At 45.1% G+C, this 20505-nt stretch overlaps 1 protein-coding gene across 1 annotated transcript in view; it reads left to right on the forward strand.

Annotated features, from left to right (window-relative positions):
• LOC146190476 (kelch-like protein 24) overlaps positions 1-17235 on the forward strand; it is a 22778-nt gene extending 5543 nt beyond the window's left edge. The window contains exons 5-13 of the mRNA XM_084600170.1: positions 384-584; positions 2051-2147; positions 4237-4437; positions 5746-5968; positions 9116-9232; positions 11053-11236; positions 13928-14125; positions 15863-16179; positions 17030-17235. Coding sequence (XP_084456296.1) covers positions 384-584; positions 2051-2147; positions 4237-4437; positions 5746-5968; positions 9116-9232; positions 11053-11236; positions 13928-14125; positions 15863-16179; positions 17030-17235 — 1744 coding nt within the window. The remainder of the gene's footprint in view (positions 1-383; positions 585-2050; positions 2148-4236; positions 4438-5745; positions 5969-9115; positions 9233-11052; positions 11237-13927; positions 14126-15862; positions 16180-17029) is intronic.
• The last annotated feature ends 3270 nt before the right edge of the window (positions 17236-20505 follow it).

The following is a 20505-nucleotide window of genomic DNA, read 5'->3' on the forward strand; positions in this document are numbered from 1 at the left end:
CATAGGAGCGTAATATGTACTATTCCTGCTTACGCCGTTTCCTCCTTTCCACAATAGAGTGGAGGTCTCTTTTCTATCCCCTTGAACTTACTTTCTCTGTTTCTGCTCATGTGGCGTAAAATATAAAAAAAAAAATAAACTGGAAAAGTGCCACCCGAGATTGCAAACGAAAGAAAAAAAGAAAAAAGGAATAGCCCTAATAGGAACGTGCAATGCTCTTAATAGCGACCTGATACTCTTTTAAAGTAACAGTAAATTCCAGTCACATTTGGAAGAGAGATTCGGATTCTTTTCTTAATAAGAGGCGCTTGTTTTCCTTTGTGGAGGTACATTTCAGTAATAAGGATTAATGAATGCACCAAATCGCTCCTTGCATGGTGTAGCGAGACGGAGCTGTTCGAGGTGGCGTTGAAGTGGCTGGGCGCCAAGTGGCCTTCACGGGAGCAACACGTCGTCGAGATGCTGAAATGCATCCGCTTCTCTGGCATGCCGATGGAGGAAGCGGTGGCCTGCTTCCACCCGCCGCTGTTGCCAGAAGTGACAGCAAAGCCCGAAGTGCGGGAGATGCTCAACAACGCCGTCTGGTGAGCGGCAATTGCCCCTAGCTTCCCTTCCTGAGGTGCCCTCCAGTACTGCATTTCACCAGTGATCTCATGACTGAAATTTCGCCAAGACTTGCAACCTCCGGTTAATTATGGCGCTATAGTTTGGTGACAACAATGGGCGGTTTCAGAATCTGGAGTCCAGTCGTTTTCGAACCCGAAGTAGGACGTTATCTGTTCGACAGAGAAATTGGCGCGCGCTTTGATTTGCGAGGTTGGACCTGATTACTGACGAAGATTAAAATAAAAAGCTTGCAAAATTAGACAAGAGCCCAGTTAAACAATCAGCGAGACTAGCACTTTTAACATTGTCTCTGCTCGCGGTCCTCTAAGCCCAAACCTTGTCCGAGGTGGCAATTCCGAAAGTTGAAAAACAAGTATTGTTGTCGCCGGCAGCACTCTCCCTTCTGCGAGGCTTTCGTTGCTAGCCGCCGATCGGCTTTGTGCTTGAGATCATGAACTAAATCCTGCCGCGGGCACCACAGACAAAGAATAATGAAATGCGAAATTTCTCTCGTACTATGTTAGTGTACCTTGATCCGGTATAACTGGTTATGTCTAAAACGACGTCGAGCCTCGCAAACGGGGTGAGCGATGTGCCATGGCAGCGGCTGAGGCAAGCGTGCTGTGCTGACTTTTCGGCTGGCAGACAGCTATCCTTCTGCTCTCTCTTCCAAGTGACGCAGGCAAGTGCGCGACAAGTATTTTTTTTTCTCCTTTGGATGCTACTCCTACGGAATAACAATACAGACAATTGGCCAAGTTTGTTAACGTTCGTGACTAAAAATTGCGCTTATTGAACATGGCACATGAACACTGAGGACAAGCGCCGACTGAATAGCCAGTATACGCTGTGGTTTCTCTATCGAAAATGTCATACTTTTCCGGTTAAAACCAGGGTTCAAAAATCAAATATAGCGTGCTGTGTTTTCTTTCTCTTTTAGATTCAAACTGAGAAGTCGAACATATGGTTATAATGAGTCTGGTCTCCGAATCGCTTATAAAAAAAAAAAAAAACGGGTCTATCAAACATGACCACGAGAACGAGAATGGCTGCTTTTGGGCAATTGAGACTTCATTTTAATGTGTATACTTTCTCATGGGGGTGACTATTCAGATGAAATGAACAGCCAACCAGACTTCATAAACAGGCTCGTTAAGCGGTGAAGGAGAGAGAGCAGGTGTTCGAAGACGAATAGAAAAAAAGGTCAAAAGTTTTTCTATGTAATTTCTACAGACGACTCAGTGCGCTAAAGCTGCGTACGCTCGCGTTTATTTTAATAACTTTCTTATATCTTCGAATCCCATTCGTGTGGGGGGCAGGGACCTCTGTCAGGCTTTCACATAGCCTTTAGTCCCTGCCTCCTCTCGCTTGTAAAGGAATTAATAAACCAATTTCAATTTCAATTTCAAAAAACAATCTTATTTTTTGTACTCACCTCCTGCAGCTACATATCAGCAAAGCAAGTTGGCCAGGAAAGCAAGTTCAAGCAGTACACGCATCCACAACGGCACTTTATGCTGAAAGCAAAGCTGGAGGTCTCTGTGAGTATAGGCGTTACATTTCTCGTGCAATTAGTTGGTTCGTCGGGCAGGCGGTTGGTTAAGTTTTTTTTTTTTTTTCTGATAGCTCGCAGTAAAATACAGCGGAAACGAATGGTTGTTAGATTTAATTTATGGGTTATAGCGCCCCAAAACTAAGGTTATAAGGGACTTCATAATAGGAGAGTCCGGAAATTTCGATTACCTAGGATTCTTAAAAGTGCACAGAAATCGCACAGTGCACCAGTGCCTTAATGCTTCTTCATTCAAAGATCGGCCGCCGCGACCGGGATCGATTCAGTAGTTTTACATTATTTATCATTGTTTGGTTTGGTTTATCGGTTTAACATCCCAAAGCGACTGAGGCTATGAGAGACGCCGTAGTGGAGGGCTGCGGAAATTTCGACCTCCTGGCGTTCTTTAACGTGCACTGATGTCTTAGAGCACACGGGTAGATTTCACCTCCATTAAAAAGCGGCCGCTCCGCTGCCGGAATTTCGTTCCACATCCTTGAACGCAGTAGTCGAGCGCCCTAGCACTGCCACACTACGGTGGGTGATTTATATCGTTGTATATAAGGTATAGCGTACCTATAGTCAAGTTACAGGCTAGCTCGCGACAGGAATACGAACCAAGGACATATATACAGCGTCGTCCACTTCTGACTTATCTCAAAGCGCCTTTGCGTCTGACCCAGCCGAGAAATAAAGGTAAGGGGGAGGCCATGCGAAGTACCACCTTCGGGGGCCTCTGCGCTTATGTCGCTTTGCTTCGGTATGCGCATGCGTCGGATGCTATGCTGCTTTGAAAGCATCAAGGGATCGTTTCATAGCTAAAGGTCGATGAACTTGTTCCTCAAATTTCACGCTTTCAAATCGAGGGTTCGACGAATACGGTTCCCAAACGCCGTTTGAAGGATGGCAGTCTACGTGGAATACGCAAGCGCGCGTATCGAATAGAATACTAGCAGAAAGAAGTAAAGTACCTGTCGTAAACCTGACTCGGAAACATTTGACTTGCGGGACTACAATGCTTTTGGATTCATACTGGTCGGTAGTTAGATGTCTCTGCAGATTTTGTTATTTAATGCTATTTAACGTTTATTTTTAGAACCTTCTCGTGGATTACAAGGAATTTGTAGTAGATGATTCTGAATTAAGGCAGGCCATTTAAAGGAAATTTTTTCGACACGCGCCAGAAAACCGAGATGAATAAAAAAGCGAACACACGAAGCGGTGCTTCTGGGTTCGTCCTGCTAGTTTGTGCTCTTCAAAATGTTGTCAAAAGGTGGAAAGTGGAAGATGCTGGTACGAGGGTGGCTATGGCGTTGTGAGCGAGAAATTATTGACATGCCTCTGGAAGGTGAGAGTTGGAAGGTCACGTGGTTAAAATTGGCATGAAGGTGGTATATAGACTGCTACTAGATGTGTCCGCTGTCAAATGGAAGATGAGATAGGAATCGCACCCAGGATCACGAGTTAGACATGCAAATCCTAGTACATGCAGGAACACTGGGCTGCTTGGTAAAAGCGAGGCATTATATTTACGTCCGACGGTGTTTCACATATGTCGTAGCTTATGGCAAAATTGTTTGAGATGATGTGTGAGATGAGTGTCATCACAGAGTCAAAAATGAAGGTTAGACGAGTAGCACAGCACAATAATGCGAACGTAAATCTGAGAGAGGAGTAGCCCAAACGGTAGTCATCAACGCGGTCACGTGATGTACTTAAAGGCACAGCTAAGGAAATGCGGATAAGTCTGCATTGAAATGTTGAAATATGCTTTCGCATGAGGGAAGCGCATCTCCGTCGTCTACTGGATGCTCGAGGCGAGGCCGGATAAACAACAGCGGTATCGAAATGCATGACGCCGGAGCCTGTTTTATAACAATGAAGACCGGCCTGTTGGAGAATAGTTATTTGGTGCAATGTATAGGGAGCTCTAACTACATGTAGGTAGAGACATGTCTGTTAAATTATTTGTTTAAGAATACTGCGGATCTAAAATTTCTGAAGGGCTGCGCTTGAATTCAGCAGTATCGAGTATCGTAATTGCCGGCCAATATTTTTTGTTTCACACTCAACCCCAGCCCGAAAAGGGCATGGGTGATGCAACTACAGTAGCAAGCAGCAGCCGGGCGTCCTCGCTTTCTCCACCGCGACCATCGATGCGGCGCCGTGCGGGAAAGCATCGGGCAAACTTGGCGTCCCCGGACACAGCCAACGATGAAGAGGACGCCTCGTCGGTGTCGCTACTTGCCTGCGAAGAAGTGTCCCCTCGCGCTATGGAGGTGAGTTGCGTCTGAAAATGCCTGCTGTGCCACGAGATGGAGACGAGGGCTGGGGTCTACGTGTTCTGGGAGCTGAACAGTTAGAAATGGCTTTGCGAGGTTATACATTTCGTTTAGCGCTACCGTCTTTCTTTCGATATGCAGCATAGTTGTTCCTCTGTGTTCGTGAGGTATGAATAAAGTGCGTCACAAATTGTACAAGCCTAGAACAGCTGTCAGCCATACATAGTCAACCCACGGTTACCAGGACGACACACGGGAGCAGAGAGAGATACACTAGCATTGATCGCGAAAATAACTCATGGTGACAACTGGTCTAGCTAAAGAGCAATTCAAAATACCTGTTGTTTTAATGCAGGGAATAAAAAATACAGACCGGGGTAGAATTTATGTAAACATATCAGTAAAGGTTTCATAACTGATCTACAGGAGATCGATGTTTTTTAATCTGCGACCAAAGTACAGAACGACTTAACTAACGTGTTTTCGTTGTATTATAGTTAAAAGAATCCTAGCAATTTTTCCAGGGACTTGGTTTTATTGTAGCTTGCGACGATGCTACACTGTTCAAAATCTAGATTTCAGCCGCGACCCGCCTATGAAATGGAATCAACGTAATAAACGTCTGTGAGGTATATTACGTTGATACCATTCTGTGTATTTTGCAGGTTTTCGCAGAAATGATAACACCGCTTCTGCATGTTTGATCAATTCAGCGCTTCCCACAGTTCAACAAAATGGAACGCATGCCTTCCTTTAAAAGGATTAAAAAGTGTCCAGAAGTCCATCGATAGAAACAAAGTCGCTGCGTTTTTCTTTTACCCGTAAGCAATTGTGTTATTCTTAAAACAGCAGTTCCTCGGCACAGACTATTCAGCTTCGCTGATTCACTGTTCACAAAACACTCCCGGAATTAAACTTTCCGGAAGTAAACGAAAAAAAGAAAAACTCGATGACAGACAGGAGAGATAGTAAGATTTGTTTCTGGCAATCTTGAAACTCGAGTTACCCATAAGCTGAATACGTACATGTATTTTCCTTGCATTTCCGAGCGTCATGTACATCAGTTTTTTCAGATTGTCTGATGCACAAAGAAAGAGAAAACAGTTATGAAGCAACTCTTGGTTTGTCGCCGAGGAAGGTGTTCCATTACTGCTTTCTGTACCACACAGGGAGGGCTTGATTACACTGCAGGGCATGAAGTAGAGTGAGACCTATAGAAGCGGTCTCTCTCCAAAACTGATGCATCATTCGAAATGACTGCGAAGCGAACAAGGAGGGCTCACTGTGACGTTCTTCGAGGCGCAGATTCCTATGGTGGGCGGCGAGGAAGCAGCAGAGGCATGGTTGGGCGACCCGTTGCTGTACGAGATGCTCCACAGCCGTGCGCTAACCGAGCGCACCCGTGTCGCCGAGTGGGGCGAGTACGCTGCCAAGGCTCTGCCCGAGGACTCGCGCATTCGGCGGGGGAGCCCCGGAGTGCTCCTGGTGGGCGGTATCGACCCGCACTTGCCCCACCAGGTCCTCACGGGTAGGCACACGAAAAATATCTCCTGCCACTGGTTGAGCATGCATGCGCCCTCCTGCTGCCAACTCATAGTTCCTTTAGTTTACATTGTCGGCAAGTTCAAGCGAACATCGTCCGGGAACTGCGGAGAACATGGTTTTAAAGCAGAGAATGAATTGAGCAAAAATTTACGGCCGAAATATCTGCCACTTGGCGAACCGCGGAAAAAATCAAGATACCTTCGCCGAAGAAGTGAAGCGCGCGTGTGGGTCTTCGAACGTCTTAGATTCAAGGTGAAGACAAGTTTACCTGCAGCGTTGTGTGTGTTATGTCGATTCGTTTGTCAAATAACTTAGACTCCGGGTTGCCGGTACTGCATACTGCAATATATTTGACGACTATAGAATGTAGGTGTACGTGTAAAATACTGGCATCAGGAAAGTAAATTATTGTGTGCGTATAGTCTCTTGAAACCATTATTATTCCTAAATATTAGATCTTCAACGAACATTTTCGAGTATTCTGTAATCTCACTGCTGTAGCATAATTACTAAATCACCAATAACTGGAGAAAAATCTTGATATTCAGTATAAGTATTTCTCTACGTTGAGTAGAGGGAATTTATTGTCTTCCACACACATAGGTACTTGTACATACTCACACACGCACTGTAGTACATACATACGAGGACAACGAAAGGTGCGATACTAGCAACAATCACATATTATTAGTTATTCCGTGTTCATCAATACCTACAGAACACAAGCTCAAAAGGAATTACAATGAGAAACTTAATGACAGATGATGAAATCTTACATGGCAATACACTTCCTCATGATTGGAGGTACGTAACAAAGGGGGGGGGGGGGGGGGGAGAGGTTAGTATGGCAAAGCTGGCATAACAAGCCTGCCGTCCCGAACAACGAAGAAACGGGTGTGCCAGTGCTGCAGAAACCGCGCCTCTCCATTTCTGTCCAGTTGATCAGAGAGATACTTCCACAATAGAAGACGCAGTCGCTGCAGCGCTGGGTACATGGCCCTGGCTGGTTATCAACGGACATCAGCGAGGCAACGCCTCTTGCACAGCACAAAATATACACAGGCGACTACTAGCCCCGCAAAACATCCACGTGGTGGCCTGGCGCCAGGGCCTCCGTGCACGGAGAACATCCTTCTCACTAAGCGCCGCATGACCAGCGCGACCGGGCATAGAAAGAACGCGTGCCTCATGGTTTCCGTGCGGCCGCAGTTTGGGCATTGGTCATTCGGCACGACATGCCACAGGCGAGGCGTTCTCGCGTGGGTAACACGCCCCATCGCCGGCGCCACTCGAAATCGCTGACCTCGGAAGGCACACGACCGTGCGAAGCTGGTCGCCGCGGTTTACACGCGAGAAGGCAACCATCTTGCTGACTTGCATTGCGGGCACCTCAAAAATATTGAGGTCAGGCAGGTCGCTGTCGACCACTGTTTTAAAGCCTGCTACCGTTTGGTAGAACCTAAGGTGTTGTCTTCGAGCCCATCGCTGTCTTTTATTGCTGTGTGAAAAATATTTTACCAAATTTTCTCACAGTGTAACGCCATACAGTGCAAAGCGCAGTTATGGTTACGAAGTTGAAATGCTGATAGAATCCCATCTGGTCTGGGCGATACATTACAATATTGCACTGTGTTCACAAGTATGATTTTGTTCTTATTCTCAGCCAGATACTGTGTTTATAGATTCGATGAATTTGTGTAAACGATCATAATTACAGTGATGGATTAATTAGACACTCCGTCCATACTGTGAATTCTCAAATGATGCGTAAAAATAATTTTTCTTTTAACAGTGAAAGTTGTAATTCGCACAATATCAACGAGAAATGTAGAAAGAGCTGTCGAGATGTGCAATAAAATTTACTGATATCGATGGTTGCATTAGTAGGGATTTCCGCAGGAATAGTATATGTGGTAGTGGGTGATGAATACAATTCTTTCTCGAGGCATAGCGCCTGCGATGTAGACAACCGTGTCAACCGAGTTCATCGCTAGCGACTGAAGCGCATGCGGTAGCCAGCATGCTATGAACCAGCATTCTAAACGAACATATCTTCCGGAGTGATTTGTAGCTCATAATTCATAGTTTATCTGAATTTAGTTTTCTCCTTGATATTTTTTTGTGAAAAAGGTGCATGAAAATTACATTACTATAATCACGCTGAACCATGCTGTACCTTACACTATATTAGGCCTTGCTGGTGCCGCCATTTTATTTTCTCTTTCAGGTCACGGGACCACTGGTTCTGTTTTCATCGAAATTCATATGCATGGGAACTTTCTTTTATTCCTTGCCCTGCTTCTTTATACCCTTTCTGTGTCTTTCGCTATCTTTTTGGGATGAAAAAGTGTACGCAAACCCTGCCAGTGATAATCACACTGCGTAGACGAAGGCAACTCCCCTTGTCGAAACGTCGGATTAGCTTTCGAACTGAGGTTCCCCCACAAGCCTTGTTCGGTTCTCTTTCATATTGACTAAAAATATGAATTAGTATCGCGCAAGGCCAATATGACTAAAATTATGAATTATTATAGCGTAAGGCCGCCCCGCCGGGGTGGTGCAGTGGTAAGACGCCCGACTTCTGTGTCGGAGTATACGGGTTCGATTCCTACCTCGGCGGCTGCGCTTCGATGGAGGCGAAACGAAGTGGCGTCCGTGTGCTGTGCGATGTCAGCGCACGTTAAAGATCCCCAGGTGGTCGAAATTACTCCGTAGCCCTCCACTACGGCTCCTCTTTCTCTCTATCCACTTTCACTCCCACCTTCCTCCTTTCCCGTATGGAGCATTTTAGGTGTCCACAGAAACAAGTGTGACAGATATAGTGCCTTTCCCTTCCTGTGAACCAATTATTATTATTATTATTATTAATATTATTGTTATTATTATTATTATTATTATTATTATTATTATTATTATTATTATTATTATTATTATTATTATTATTATTATTATTATTATTATTATTATTATTATTATTATTATCGCGCGAGGCAGCTACTCTTGTGCAAGAAACTCATAGCTGCTTGAGGGAAGGGTGTTGTACTGAATTAGGAAACCAGTTTTAGTCAATGCTTATTTATCTAGCAATGGTGGCCTGTGCGCAAGATGCTACCGCCTGTTTGCGTTTCAGGCTGCGCCGTGCTGGCCTACGAAGAGACGGACGACCGATGGCACCGAGTCGCCATGCTGCCTGAACCGCGCCACCACCACGCAGGTGCCATCGTGGGCGACAACGTCTACGTCATCGGTGAGTGCACGTGTTGTGTAATAAAGGTAATCCGAGAGGCAGGATCTGTCATACCATCTATATTTTCAGTTTCATTTTTTTCTAACGTAAATGGATATCCCATTGCATATGCTAATATCGAAGGTGTATTTGGTAGAGCAAAGTTGCGAGCAGTAGATGCTACTGATTTTAAGGTGTTTTTTAATGAATTTCATCCTGAGGAAATGGACTGATTTGGTGACGAGTGACCGGATAAGCATGACCTTTTATAAAAGTGAGACACTAGCGTTAATGACCCACTACCATTGTGCAACAATTAGGACGTGGGCTCGATATCGGCTACAGCGGCCGCGTCTCGATGGAACTGAAGTTCAAGGCGCCCGTGTACTACAGTGCAATGTCAGTACGCGTTTCAAAACCAGAAAACGAGCATACAAAACCATACCACACTACACCACACCACACCACACCACACCACACCACACCACACCACACCACACCACACCACACCACACCACACCACACCACACCACACCACACCACACCACACCACACCAAACCAAACCAAACCAAACCAAACCAAACCAAATCAAATCAAATCAAATCAAATCAAATCAAATCAAATCAAACCAAACCAAACCAAACCAAACCAAACCAAACCACACCACACCACACCACACCACACCACACCACACCACACCATACCATACCATACCATACCATACCATACCATACCATACCATACCATACCATACCATACCATACCATACCATACCATACCATACCATACCGTACCGTACCGTACCGTACCGTACCGTACCATACCATACCATACCATACCATACCAAAACTGAGAAAAAAGTGGCAGTATGCATGGGATAACGAATTTAATAAGCTACATCTAGTAAAGCCAGTTATAAAAGAATGGAAATCATGCAGTCATCAAGAACGTTTTATTGAAGTAATCTTATGCCGCCTTCGTATCGGACACACCCACCTAACTCATAACTTCATTTTAGTAAAGAAAGAGAAACCCATATGCGAACACTGCGGAGAGGTGGTCACCCTAAACCACATCCTAATATCCTGTATAAAACTCGATCAACTTAGAAAAAAGCATTTCCCAGAGTTCTATGACTACATTCCCCTACACCCTAGCTTACTCTCAGGAGAAAATTCACTGGTTAAAAGGTCTTCTTTCGTTGATTTCTTAAAAGACGACAACATCCTAAACCTACTCTGGTGTATGAAAATAATCGCTTGCTTCCTTTAACCAAACAGATATGTAAACCCCAAGTTTGGCGCATGATGGCCTTAGCTGCCTATGTGCCATAAAACACAACACAACATACCATACCATACCATACCATACCATACCATACCATACCATACCATACCATACCATACCATACCATACCATACCATACCATACCATACCATACCATACCATACCATACCATACCTTACCACATCGTACTGTACCGTACCGTACCGTACCGTACAGTACCGTATAGCATAGCATATGTGAGTGCGTTTTGTAGTTCTGTACCTTAACCGTTGGGATCCTAACGGGTGTCGTTGCTCCGACAAGGATTACCACATTGTGTAGCCAGGTAGAGCTTAACACCCTGGAAATTAAGATCGCTACTGATCTGAAAAGCAATGCTTAGTCCTAATGTAAGAGTAGAGAGAAAAAAAAAATGAACCGGTGATATTTTGCACCAGGGAAATGTCGCGAAAGAGAAAAGAGAAGGTTAAAGAGAGTTTATGCAAGCACACTAAGGAAGTATTGGACGCAACTGACACAGACCATACATATATTTCCCGCCTGCACCACGCAGGTGGCCTTAACAGCCGACGCACCCTTAATGGCCGCCTCCGGCCCCTCGCCTCCTGCCTTTGCTATCAGCTGGGGCAGCGTCAGTGGGCACAGCTGCCGGACCTGCAGCTGCCCAGGGCGTACCACGGGTGCGCCGCCGTGGAGGGGACCCTCTTCGCCATCGGAGGGCGCGACAAGCGCGGAAGGTGAACAAGGGCCCCCCTTTTCTCGCGCTCTTTGCACGTTCACCACAATTCAGGTGTTAATTAGGTTTTTATAGACACAATGAAGTTGCGTTGCCTAAACGCCACCATAAACAACACGCTTAGCGTCCGCAAGGGGAAGTCAGACTTGGTATTTCTAACGTTTCACTTATCGAGACGGAGAAACTTATTTCTGTACAGCCGTGCACCAGACGACCAGTTTCGTAGACTAAAGGGCGACGGTGTCTCAAAGGAATATATGTACGGACTTCGTGCTGTTTCTGTAAACACGGGGTGCTCTTTACTACCTTAGTTAAGCATGAAAGCGGTACTGCCTTCTTAGTTGTAATAGCTGTATGAACTCCTACGGTTTATAGACATATATTATGGTGAAGCTACCCAAAAATAATCTAAAATAATATGCCGCTGCCCGTGCCACTAGGTATAACGGGCTACGGTACATAGACAATGAAACAAGCAACATGTTTTTTTTACTTTGCATATGTGTTTAACTGATGCATTTCAAGGATAAATATTTTGTGTATGAAAGCTGAAAAAAAAAACAAAAAAAAGTGCGGAAGCATGCGCTGGTGCAATATGAAAATCAAATTCAATACATCCTGATAGCTTCTTCCGCTACCACTACATTGGCTACCAGAGCGATAAGCAAGTCGAATACAGTGATGGTGAGAACGGACATAGAAACGGAGACAAGTAATAGTATTATACCGCCCTCATATAACATTAAATATCTTCCTCTAATTGCTTGCAAATGAAGGAAGGTTGTTGTGAGAGGGCAGCGAATTAACGCTGAAAGCAACCTGTTGTCACGCAATTTCATCTGTTATGAAAAGTTTTAGACTTGAGACTACTCGCAAAGACGCCATTGGTTACTGCAATGCACAGCTATTATTGAGCTAGAAAAGTCACCACTTACCAGATAAAAGGAAGAAAATGTTTACTCCGTTTTCTAAAGTAATAAATATATTTGCGGGATGCTTGTCTTTATATCGGCAAATTTTGGAAATTAAGCTAGCAGTTTCGATATCCGTCTTGCGTGCGCAAGTTTGAATCATAGCTTTCTTTTTCATTTTCTTTCCCTTGAACACCGCCGTATGTTGAGGGCTCTTCCTCACACGGCGCATGCTTGAAAACATGAGCCAGTCACATCTTCCATCCATGCGTTATTTTGTCAGCACCATCATCATTCTTTGAACTACAGACGATGCCGGAGAAAGGCCTCTTATAATATTCTACTTTTAACCTTCCCCTGCAGCAGCTGCGGTCTACTCATTATATACATCTCCTCAAAGGCCTTCACCTTATCAGTTTATGTTACTCTTTCGCCCTCCGCTACGCTTGCCTTCCGTAAAAAAATACTTTGTTGAGCTAGAACAGTGGTTTACATTGATTTCACATCACACGTAGTGTGAATGTCCATTCATTTTGGTTAGAGCTGGTGTATACGTAACTTGCTTTTGGTACACAACCAACTTCCTCTTGTCGCTTATTATCCTCCTGCATCTGCATTCTGCAAAGAAAACAGCACTGTTCTCGGCATCGTTCTCCACTACGAAGGCAGCGTGAGAGAGTCTTGCAGTTTAAAAGTAACTGAACGTTTGCCTAGTCAGATTCGACAAGCAGTTCTTAACGCTGCTATCTTGAATCAAAGATGCACCTCAGTGAATATCTATAGCATCAGGCTTCAGTAAATTGTATTTGCAGAAAAGCACACCTCTGTAGCCGTTATAACAATTCAAAGTCTGGATCTATGGGTCATAAAAATAGGAAAGGTGTATCTCTGTTAAACCTATTATAGTGCGAAATCACAGGAGGCTGAAGCTTGAGGTGTACATGTGGTGCCATACTAGATCCGCGATGTCAAATTACGGAGGCTTAACCGTGGCCTCAGCGATCAGCTCCGGTGTAACAGCGAGCTTGATGGTGGAGATCACGGGTTTATAGCTAATGGAATCCGTCACGTCGAATGGCCGATATTAAAACCTTCTTTAGGCTTGTTATAACGAACGAAAGCGCCTGGCGTGGTGGCTGAGTGGTTAAGACACTCCGATACTGTACTCGAGTACCCTGGATAGAACTCGACCGATTCGAATTCCCTCCGGTGTTGCTTTCTTTTTTTTTAGTATGTGAGCACTGCAAGAGGTCATGGTCTGTCACTGGTCAGTCGCAGGCTGTGTCTGTTGGCTGGCAAGCTTGAAAGACCCGTAGGGTAGACTGGCCTGTTGGAGGCGTTATACCGGACTTAGTTTGAGTTACCCACTAGATGCTACGTGGTTGCTACCTCAAGAAGCCGCTTAGCCAATCAGAGCGAGGACACAAACAAGGACGGTGGAACAAGATTCTTGGTGACTAAATGGTGCGCTTATGCATGTGTTTGCGCACGAATAACGTGTGTTTACGTATCCTATAGCTGGCACCAGTCCAGCAGAGGTATCGGATGTGGATACATGTACCACCGCTTTGTCCCTTGTAACTTCGACCATGTCAGCCTGCCAAGGATTGTGAAGAAAGGTGGCGCTGATAGTTCTACGCTTAGCTCCTCTATCTTTCGTACGCATATGGTACCTCGATCACGCGCCTCCCTCCACCGCAGAAGGCGCGCGTCGTGAGCGCGGGCATCGAGGCATCCTACGCGCACGTTGAGAATTCCTGTGTATGTTCATGGCGTCGCAGGCTGTTGGAGAGCGTGGAGTACTGGGAGCCCGGCTCCGACCGCTGGCGTGTGATCGGCGAGCCGCTGATGCCCGGCCGCATGGCAGCTGCAGTGGCCGCCACGGACAGGATGTTTTGCGTGGCGGGCGGTGTTACGCGCTCCGACGGCCGCCTTTGGCTGCTCGCTGACGTCGACTGCTACGACGTGCGCGCCCGCAGGTGGGCCACTATTTTGCTGCTCGTGTACACCTGTTGACACTATTGCGAGTGAAAACATAAAAGCGTGCGAAATTGGGCAAGAACAAGTTTTTGACTGGGCTAAGCGGAATATGTTGGTCAATTTAATTTTAAATACCGGATATAAGTTAGAAACACTGAAGCATTACAAATGCTTTAAACCACATTTTCGCTCTTTTCTAGGCTTCAAGGTTTATTTTGCAGCCAGAAGTTGCGAGGAAAGCCAGTGAAAAGCTGTATAAGCAGCTTGAGGGATTCCGACTACCTGTAACATAATCCCATATTAACGCGACAGCGTTAAATTATTCGTTATCCAGACAATCTGGCGTCGGCGTTGCTAGCGAATAGTCAAGGCCATAGTCAAGCTCTGGCAGGTGGTGGCTGGTCACTGTCATGGCCGGGCTCGGATTGGTTGTATGGTCATCTGACGTCACGTGACCACGTGACATGGACGATTTGGTAGGAGCTGACAACTCAGGTGCGCGATTCCGTTCTCTCAAAGGTGGGGAGTTTTGCGCGGCGTCATCTGGCGACAAATAGCATAAATTTTATGAAAGCGAATAAAGCTAATAAGAGCGCAATTAAATGCGATCATTCCTGTTGATTCTGTGGCGCAAGGAATTACTCTGTGAGATCTTTTGCTGTTTTTACTATTGAACATTTGCTAGGAACTATATTACTACAATAGGGGTGTGCTTAATTTTAGGTAGCATTATGGAATGCTTTCGAACCTTAACATGCATAAAATCAGTGGTGAGCTCAGCCAGGGGGCGAGATCTAATGTTGAGGAGTGGCAACGATGGCACAGTAAAATTAACTGCTCCGAAATCATTAACGCCTTCTATGAACACGTGTCACCTTTTAAATGGCATTCAGAGAAGCTTTCGAGCTGTAATTACCGTTTAATTTTCTAACAGATGACCACAGAGGAGAAATAAGAGGTTATTTGACCGTAAACCGTTGAGAGATCGGAATTACCGAACTAGAGCCTCTGCTTTAAGATGAGACAGTGACATCAGTATCAACCTTCAAGTCCCTTACACTCTGAGTCGGACATGCTTACCCCTAAGGCATGCTTGTACGGTTTGGTTAATCGGAGTGTTACACCTATGTTGTGCTGCCTTTCACATACGACCAGAGTATGCGTTACATGTCTCTATTAGAGGAACAAATGGAGTGATTAGTAATTATGCGAATAGCAAAATCTAGCTACGCGAAATAAGGATCCTCAAGGCCTGTCAGCAAATAGGAGTCACGTACCCTTAAATGCAGAGCTTGAGTTCCCCTGCAAATTTAGGTTTTTGAAGTGTCTGCTTGTCTTAGTCGTCATCAGTTTCGCCAGTACCGAATACCGAGTCATTGGATGCGATCGAGAGGAAACATTTTATGGCATAGTATATGCATGCATCGACTGAATATTTTTTATTGAATACAGCATTCGTGCTTTTTGAAGCATGATTTTTTTTTTAGGTCATCATGTGCGCTATTCCCAATGTCTAATGATGCATACCTACTCAGCCACAAGTTTTTCAGTCTTCAGAGTTGTACACACTTATGCGACACTGCAAACGAGATTTAAGATTAGAGATCTTTCATTAAAGATAAGGTTCGCTACATTTTTTACATGGCTGCACGACACAGTGAACACTAACAAATCTGAAGTACAATGACCAGAGAGCAGCAATGCCTTAACTCGTAGTGCAACGCGGTTTGCCATAGATGGTTCCGCGGTCCTCGGCTCCCGTGGCCAGTCTGCCTGGGCTCCTTGGTGTACACCGGAACAGGGGTGCTGGTGCACTTGGGCGGTCTATCGCTCTGTCCGCCGGCCGGCACAGGTTGCGCCATTGCTGAATCGGTGCCTGCTGCGGAGGGTGACGCCCACCTGTATGCTGGAGCGGCAATTCCGGAGGCCCGCTACTTTCGCAGCCGCTCGGACGTGGTCTTCTGGGACCTAGCTTCGGAGGACGGCCGCTGGAAGTCGCTCTGCCCGCTCCCTGCGCCCAGACATGGCCTCGCGGCAGCTGTATGCGCCGACGGTAATGTTGAGCCACTGGTTGCTTTTGCAAAATTTGCAACAATGTTGTTATAGTGCGACAGAAACAACTTGCTCTATTGTATAGAAACACACCTTTAGAGTCACTTACCTCAAGCACATAAAAAGTGGGGCTTGTTAAAAGGTGGTCATTTCTGCTTATCCTAACCCGTCTAAACTGCTATAATGCCATTTAGTTTTGTAACGAGGCCGAACAGAATACTAAGATTAGAAGCGATTGTCAAGTAAAAAAATTGATCGGTCTGTTTTTCTCTCTTTTTTTAATCTGAAGGGTTGTGATAACCTAGGACTAAATTGCTCTAGACAGCGCGTGATGTATCTTCCGGGACACGTTCCTGCTATTTTTCGATGAAAATTTATCCACTGCTTGACGTTTTTCTTCAGCTACAGGCACTGATCGACACCATTTGCTGTACACGGTGAACGGTATTTTCAAATATATTTGAGCGCATCGCTAATGATAGATCCACGTTCGTTTTTCAGAAACATGAAATAATTTAAAAGTCACGGTACGATTTTCAGAAAAACAGGGCTGCAGAAGGAGTGGCTTGTAGTTGAAGCGATGAAGTTACATCGTACGTGGTACCATCGTTACTCAAGCGGTCTGCCATGTTGACCAGCTTATACATGACGTAGTATCGCTTATTGTTTATCTATGGCAGTTGCGCACACTTTCATAACAGTTCTTTGTTTAGAAAGCGCCGAAACAAGGGACAGTTGGTATGCCAACGTGGTGTGCCCATTTGTCTTGTGTTTTCTAACTAGCGCGAGTTTGGAAGCCAAAGTTTTCTTCCAAATAACAACACCCCTTCCCTGCTTTTCCCTTCCACCAGAAGAGACCCTCTACGTTCTGGGCGGCCTCTCAACGTCCATGGAGCGGGCCCCGCTAGAAGTGCTGACCGCGTCAACGGCAGATTCGAGCGACCGCTCCTTCTACCGGGCTTGTCAGCTGCCCGGATCCCTTGCTGGGACGCTCGCGCTGCCGATGCCAGATGTCGCCAGCATACCAGTTCACCGCCGGCGATCATCCTCATCCTGATGCGTTCATCCATCTATATGTCACCTGGCCGCTCGGTCGGCGCGTTGTCTAGACAAAAATAAAAAGAAACGCGACACCTGCCGTTATACGTGTTAAGGCTTTCATAGGCTAAACCTAGAGTTATCTCATGCCTAAATCCACCACCGATTGCCTTTTGTTTCCGACCCTTCGATGCCGTTATAGCGTCCAAGGATATGACTACGGCTTCTTACCACAAAATATGAATTGAGAATATGGGCTCATTGTTCAGTGGCTGCATTTCGGGAATTCATAGCCGAAAGCTATGAGGGACGACAGCTAAAATCCTAACCACAATGTTAGGATACACTGCCGGTGACAAATTCCAACGATATAGTATTCCACAACTTATTTCGTCTGTTCATTTTGGATCGCACCGTGTGCAGCACACTGATGAGCGAGTTTTCTTCTTCTCTGAAAAGAAGTCGAAAATAATATATTAAGGCTATTTATTTGATCCAGGAGGAGGAACTTCGAAAGCCTGTGCATTTAAAACCTATGTACTATTTAGGAGCACGTTATATATCTGAGTTCATAGTTATATCTCTCCCCTGCAAGAAAAAGGAATCTTTTCCACACTACGGTCTGGCCCGTATATCGCTGTGCATGATTTCATTTCACGAAGCTTCTGGCAGAGCAGCACATCTCATGCCTAGGCAGGTGGCCAGCGGATATTCCGTGCTCCAACCGGGGTAGGTGGTAGCCGGCCGTTGCTCCCTGCTAGGTGGTATAAACTTCATACACGAGGATAGTTTCTGCCTTTATGGCATTTCTAAGATTCTGATCATAAAAATTTCTTCAAATATTCAAAAATTCAATTTTCTCTCTGGAAATAAAAAAAAGCTTATTTCAGTCAAAGCACGCTTGAATGCATCTAGAGATGTGTGCGGTTCAGTTACGGTAACCAGATCCTTATTTCTGTTCGAAAGCATAGCTATTTGAGATTTTACACTTTGCTCACTATAATTAGTTCTCAGTTTTGATAGTTTGTATTGTATTTTTCTTTTTCCTAATTCTTGACGAAGGTATCAATACATTTGTTTCCGGAACCACTCCGCTATTTTAGTGAGTCTTGGTATCTAGTAAAACAAGAACAAGAAGGGTTGAGAGAGAGAGAGAGAGAGGGGAGAGGGGAGGCGGGTCCGCGAAATATCATTTTGATCTTATCTCCCAACAACGTTTTTCCCTCCTTTCGAGTTGAATTCTTGTCTTCAACAGGACCGAGGTAGACTAAGGCTCTCCCTCAACCAGTGTTAGGCTTTCTTTGACAGTGTGCAACCATTATCGCCTCGATCTTTCCTGGATCCTTAACTTACCTATCATTTTGTTTTGCAGAAATCATAGTGCGGTTTCTAAAGTGTCCAATATTTCCTTAACCTCAAAGGTTGTCCATCAAACAAGTACAGGCAAGAAAAAATTTTAGATACTTTCAACTTGAGGGGTACTGGCAGCTTGCTATTCATGATTTGAAGTACCAGCTAAATGATACAGATTTGTGGGAAGAAGCACCCACCAGAAAATCTAACCAGTGCAAGGCGTCGGTAATGAGCGCTCGCTAATGATTCCGAGAGAAGGCACTGATGCGGTCAATATGGCACCACATTACGCCGTACTTCGTCCTCGTTTCCCTCGGTTGCTGGGGGTCACGCGGCACTGCCCCCCCCCCCCCCCCCCTCTTCGGAAGCGGCGACCAGACGCTGTCAGTAAAACAAGTCATAAGCGCCATAAAGTTTTCTTCTCGCCAGTCACTGTCGCTGCCTTTATTCGAGGAACTCTGTGTGCCTCCACTTTCGTCCGTGCGTCTGCATTGCATGTGTGCTTTGTTAAGTTTTTCACAGGAATGTATCTTCAGCATTTTTCCTCATTTACTACATAATGGCAACTGTGCACGCTTTTCTTCCCGTAAGAACTCTCTTTAGCCGAAAACGAATTATGCCAGGCAACGTCTGCAGTTTTCTGTCATTGCATTCTAGAATTGTCTACTTGAAGACATGAAATATTGAATCTCAATGTTTCAGCTTTAAAATAAACTTCTCATATCATCCTATACATAGTCTATTTTGCGTATATACAAATTCTGTCTGCGCTTGTACGTCGTGTACCGGGAGCTCCTATTTCTCTGCTGTTTCATTTTTTTCCTTAATCTTTGTAGAACGTTTTGCCTTCCTGTTCCAGTTTCTTCTTTTACCATTTACCCCGCAAATTCCATTCATCCGTGCTCGTATTTTGCAGACTGTTTTGTTATTATGGAAGGTCCTACCTGCCGCTTTCTTGCCTTGGGACCCCCTCCTGTGTATTTATATTCTGCGTGCAAACCGTACTGGAAACTGAATTGCACTGAAATGAACTGAGAGCTTTAAGCACATATTGTGACTCCGAGCGTTGCGACATCAGTATAGAGAAGGCATTTCCTTAAAGCAGGTGTTATTGAATTTTCTCCTGCGGAAGCAGTTATATGCTCACCAGTGCCGACGAAGAATCTTGTCAAATCTTCCTTGTTTGTGCTGTTGCTTTAACTCTTAAGAAATAAAACGGGGCCGAACGGAGCCGTTCAGGTTCGAACTCGAGTACTCGGGTTCAGTAGACAAGCGTATTAACCACGGATCAAAAACTTCGCCATGAGTTTAGTTCTTTTAGTAAGAAATCCACATATTTTATAAAAGCTGAGCGAAAAAAAATTAGTTGTGGTTTAACTTTGGTTAATCCTAGTTGAATTGTGCAGCAACGGCGGAAGCTTTTTTTGCCTGCTACATTATTGCCCTATCACGCCCTATCAGTGTAAGGTGGTACATTATTGGGGACACTTCAGCTCATCCTTTAAGAGTATGACGCGAGAACGTCGGTTACCAGTCTTCTTTTTCTCCTCCTCCTCCTCCTCCTCGGCTGTTCAAGGTCAAGCGTGGCGTCCGCCGGGGATACGCGACGGCTCGAAACCTGAGCAGTATTGCTATCCCAATAAAATTGTTCACTTTACACAGTAGCTGGGTCTAACTTATTCTGTGCAGGTGCAGACTCTCGCCGATATCGTCTGATCGCGGTGACTGAGCGAGTTTTCGAAGCTCGCGCAATACTACTAAAGAATTGGGAGGTGGTACTTATTGCCTATCAAGCAGACCATGCTTGCTGCTCTTATATTTTTGGCAATTTTTGTTTCATTCATTCGTGGGGAAATTTTACTATTTATAATTTCACTAAAATTCGCAGAAGTTTTGCTAAAGTCTGACTAAAGCTCAGACTGCTTCCATGAAGTGT

Source organism: Amblyomma maculatum, chromosome 4 (genome assembly GCF_055883805.1).
Source record: "Amblyomma maculatum isolate TAMU_Amacu chromosome 4, ASM5588380v1, whole genome shotgun sequence".
NCBI classification, from domain to species: Eukaryota; Metazoa; Arthropoda; class Arachnida; order Ixodida; family Ixodidae; genus Amblyomma; species Amblyomma maculatum.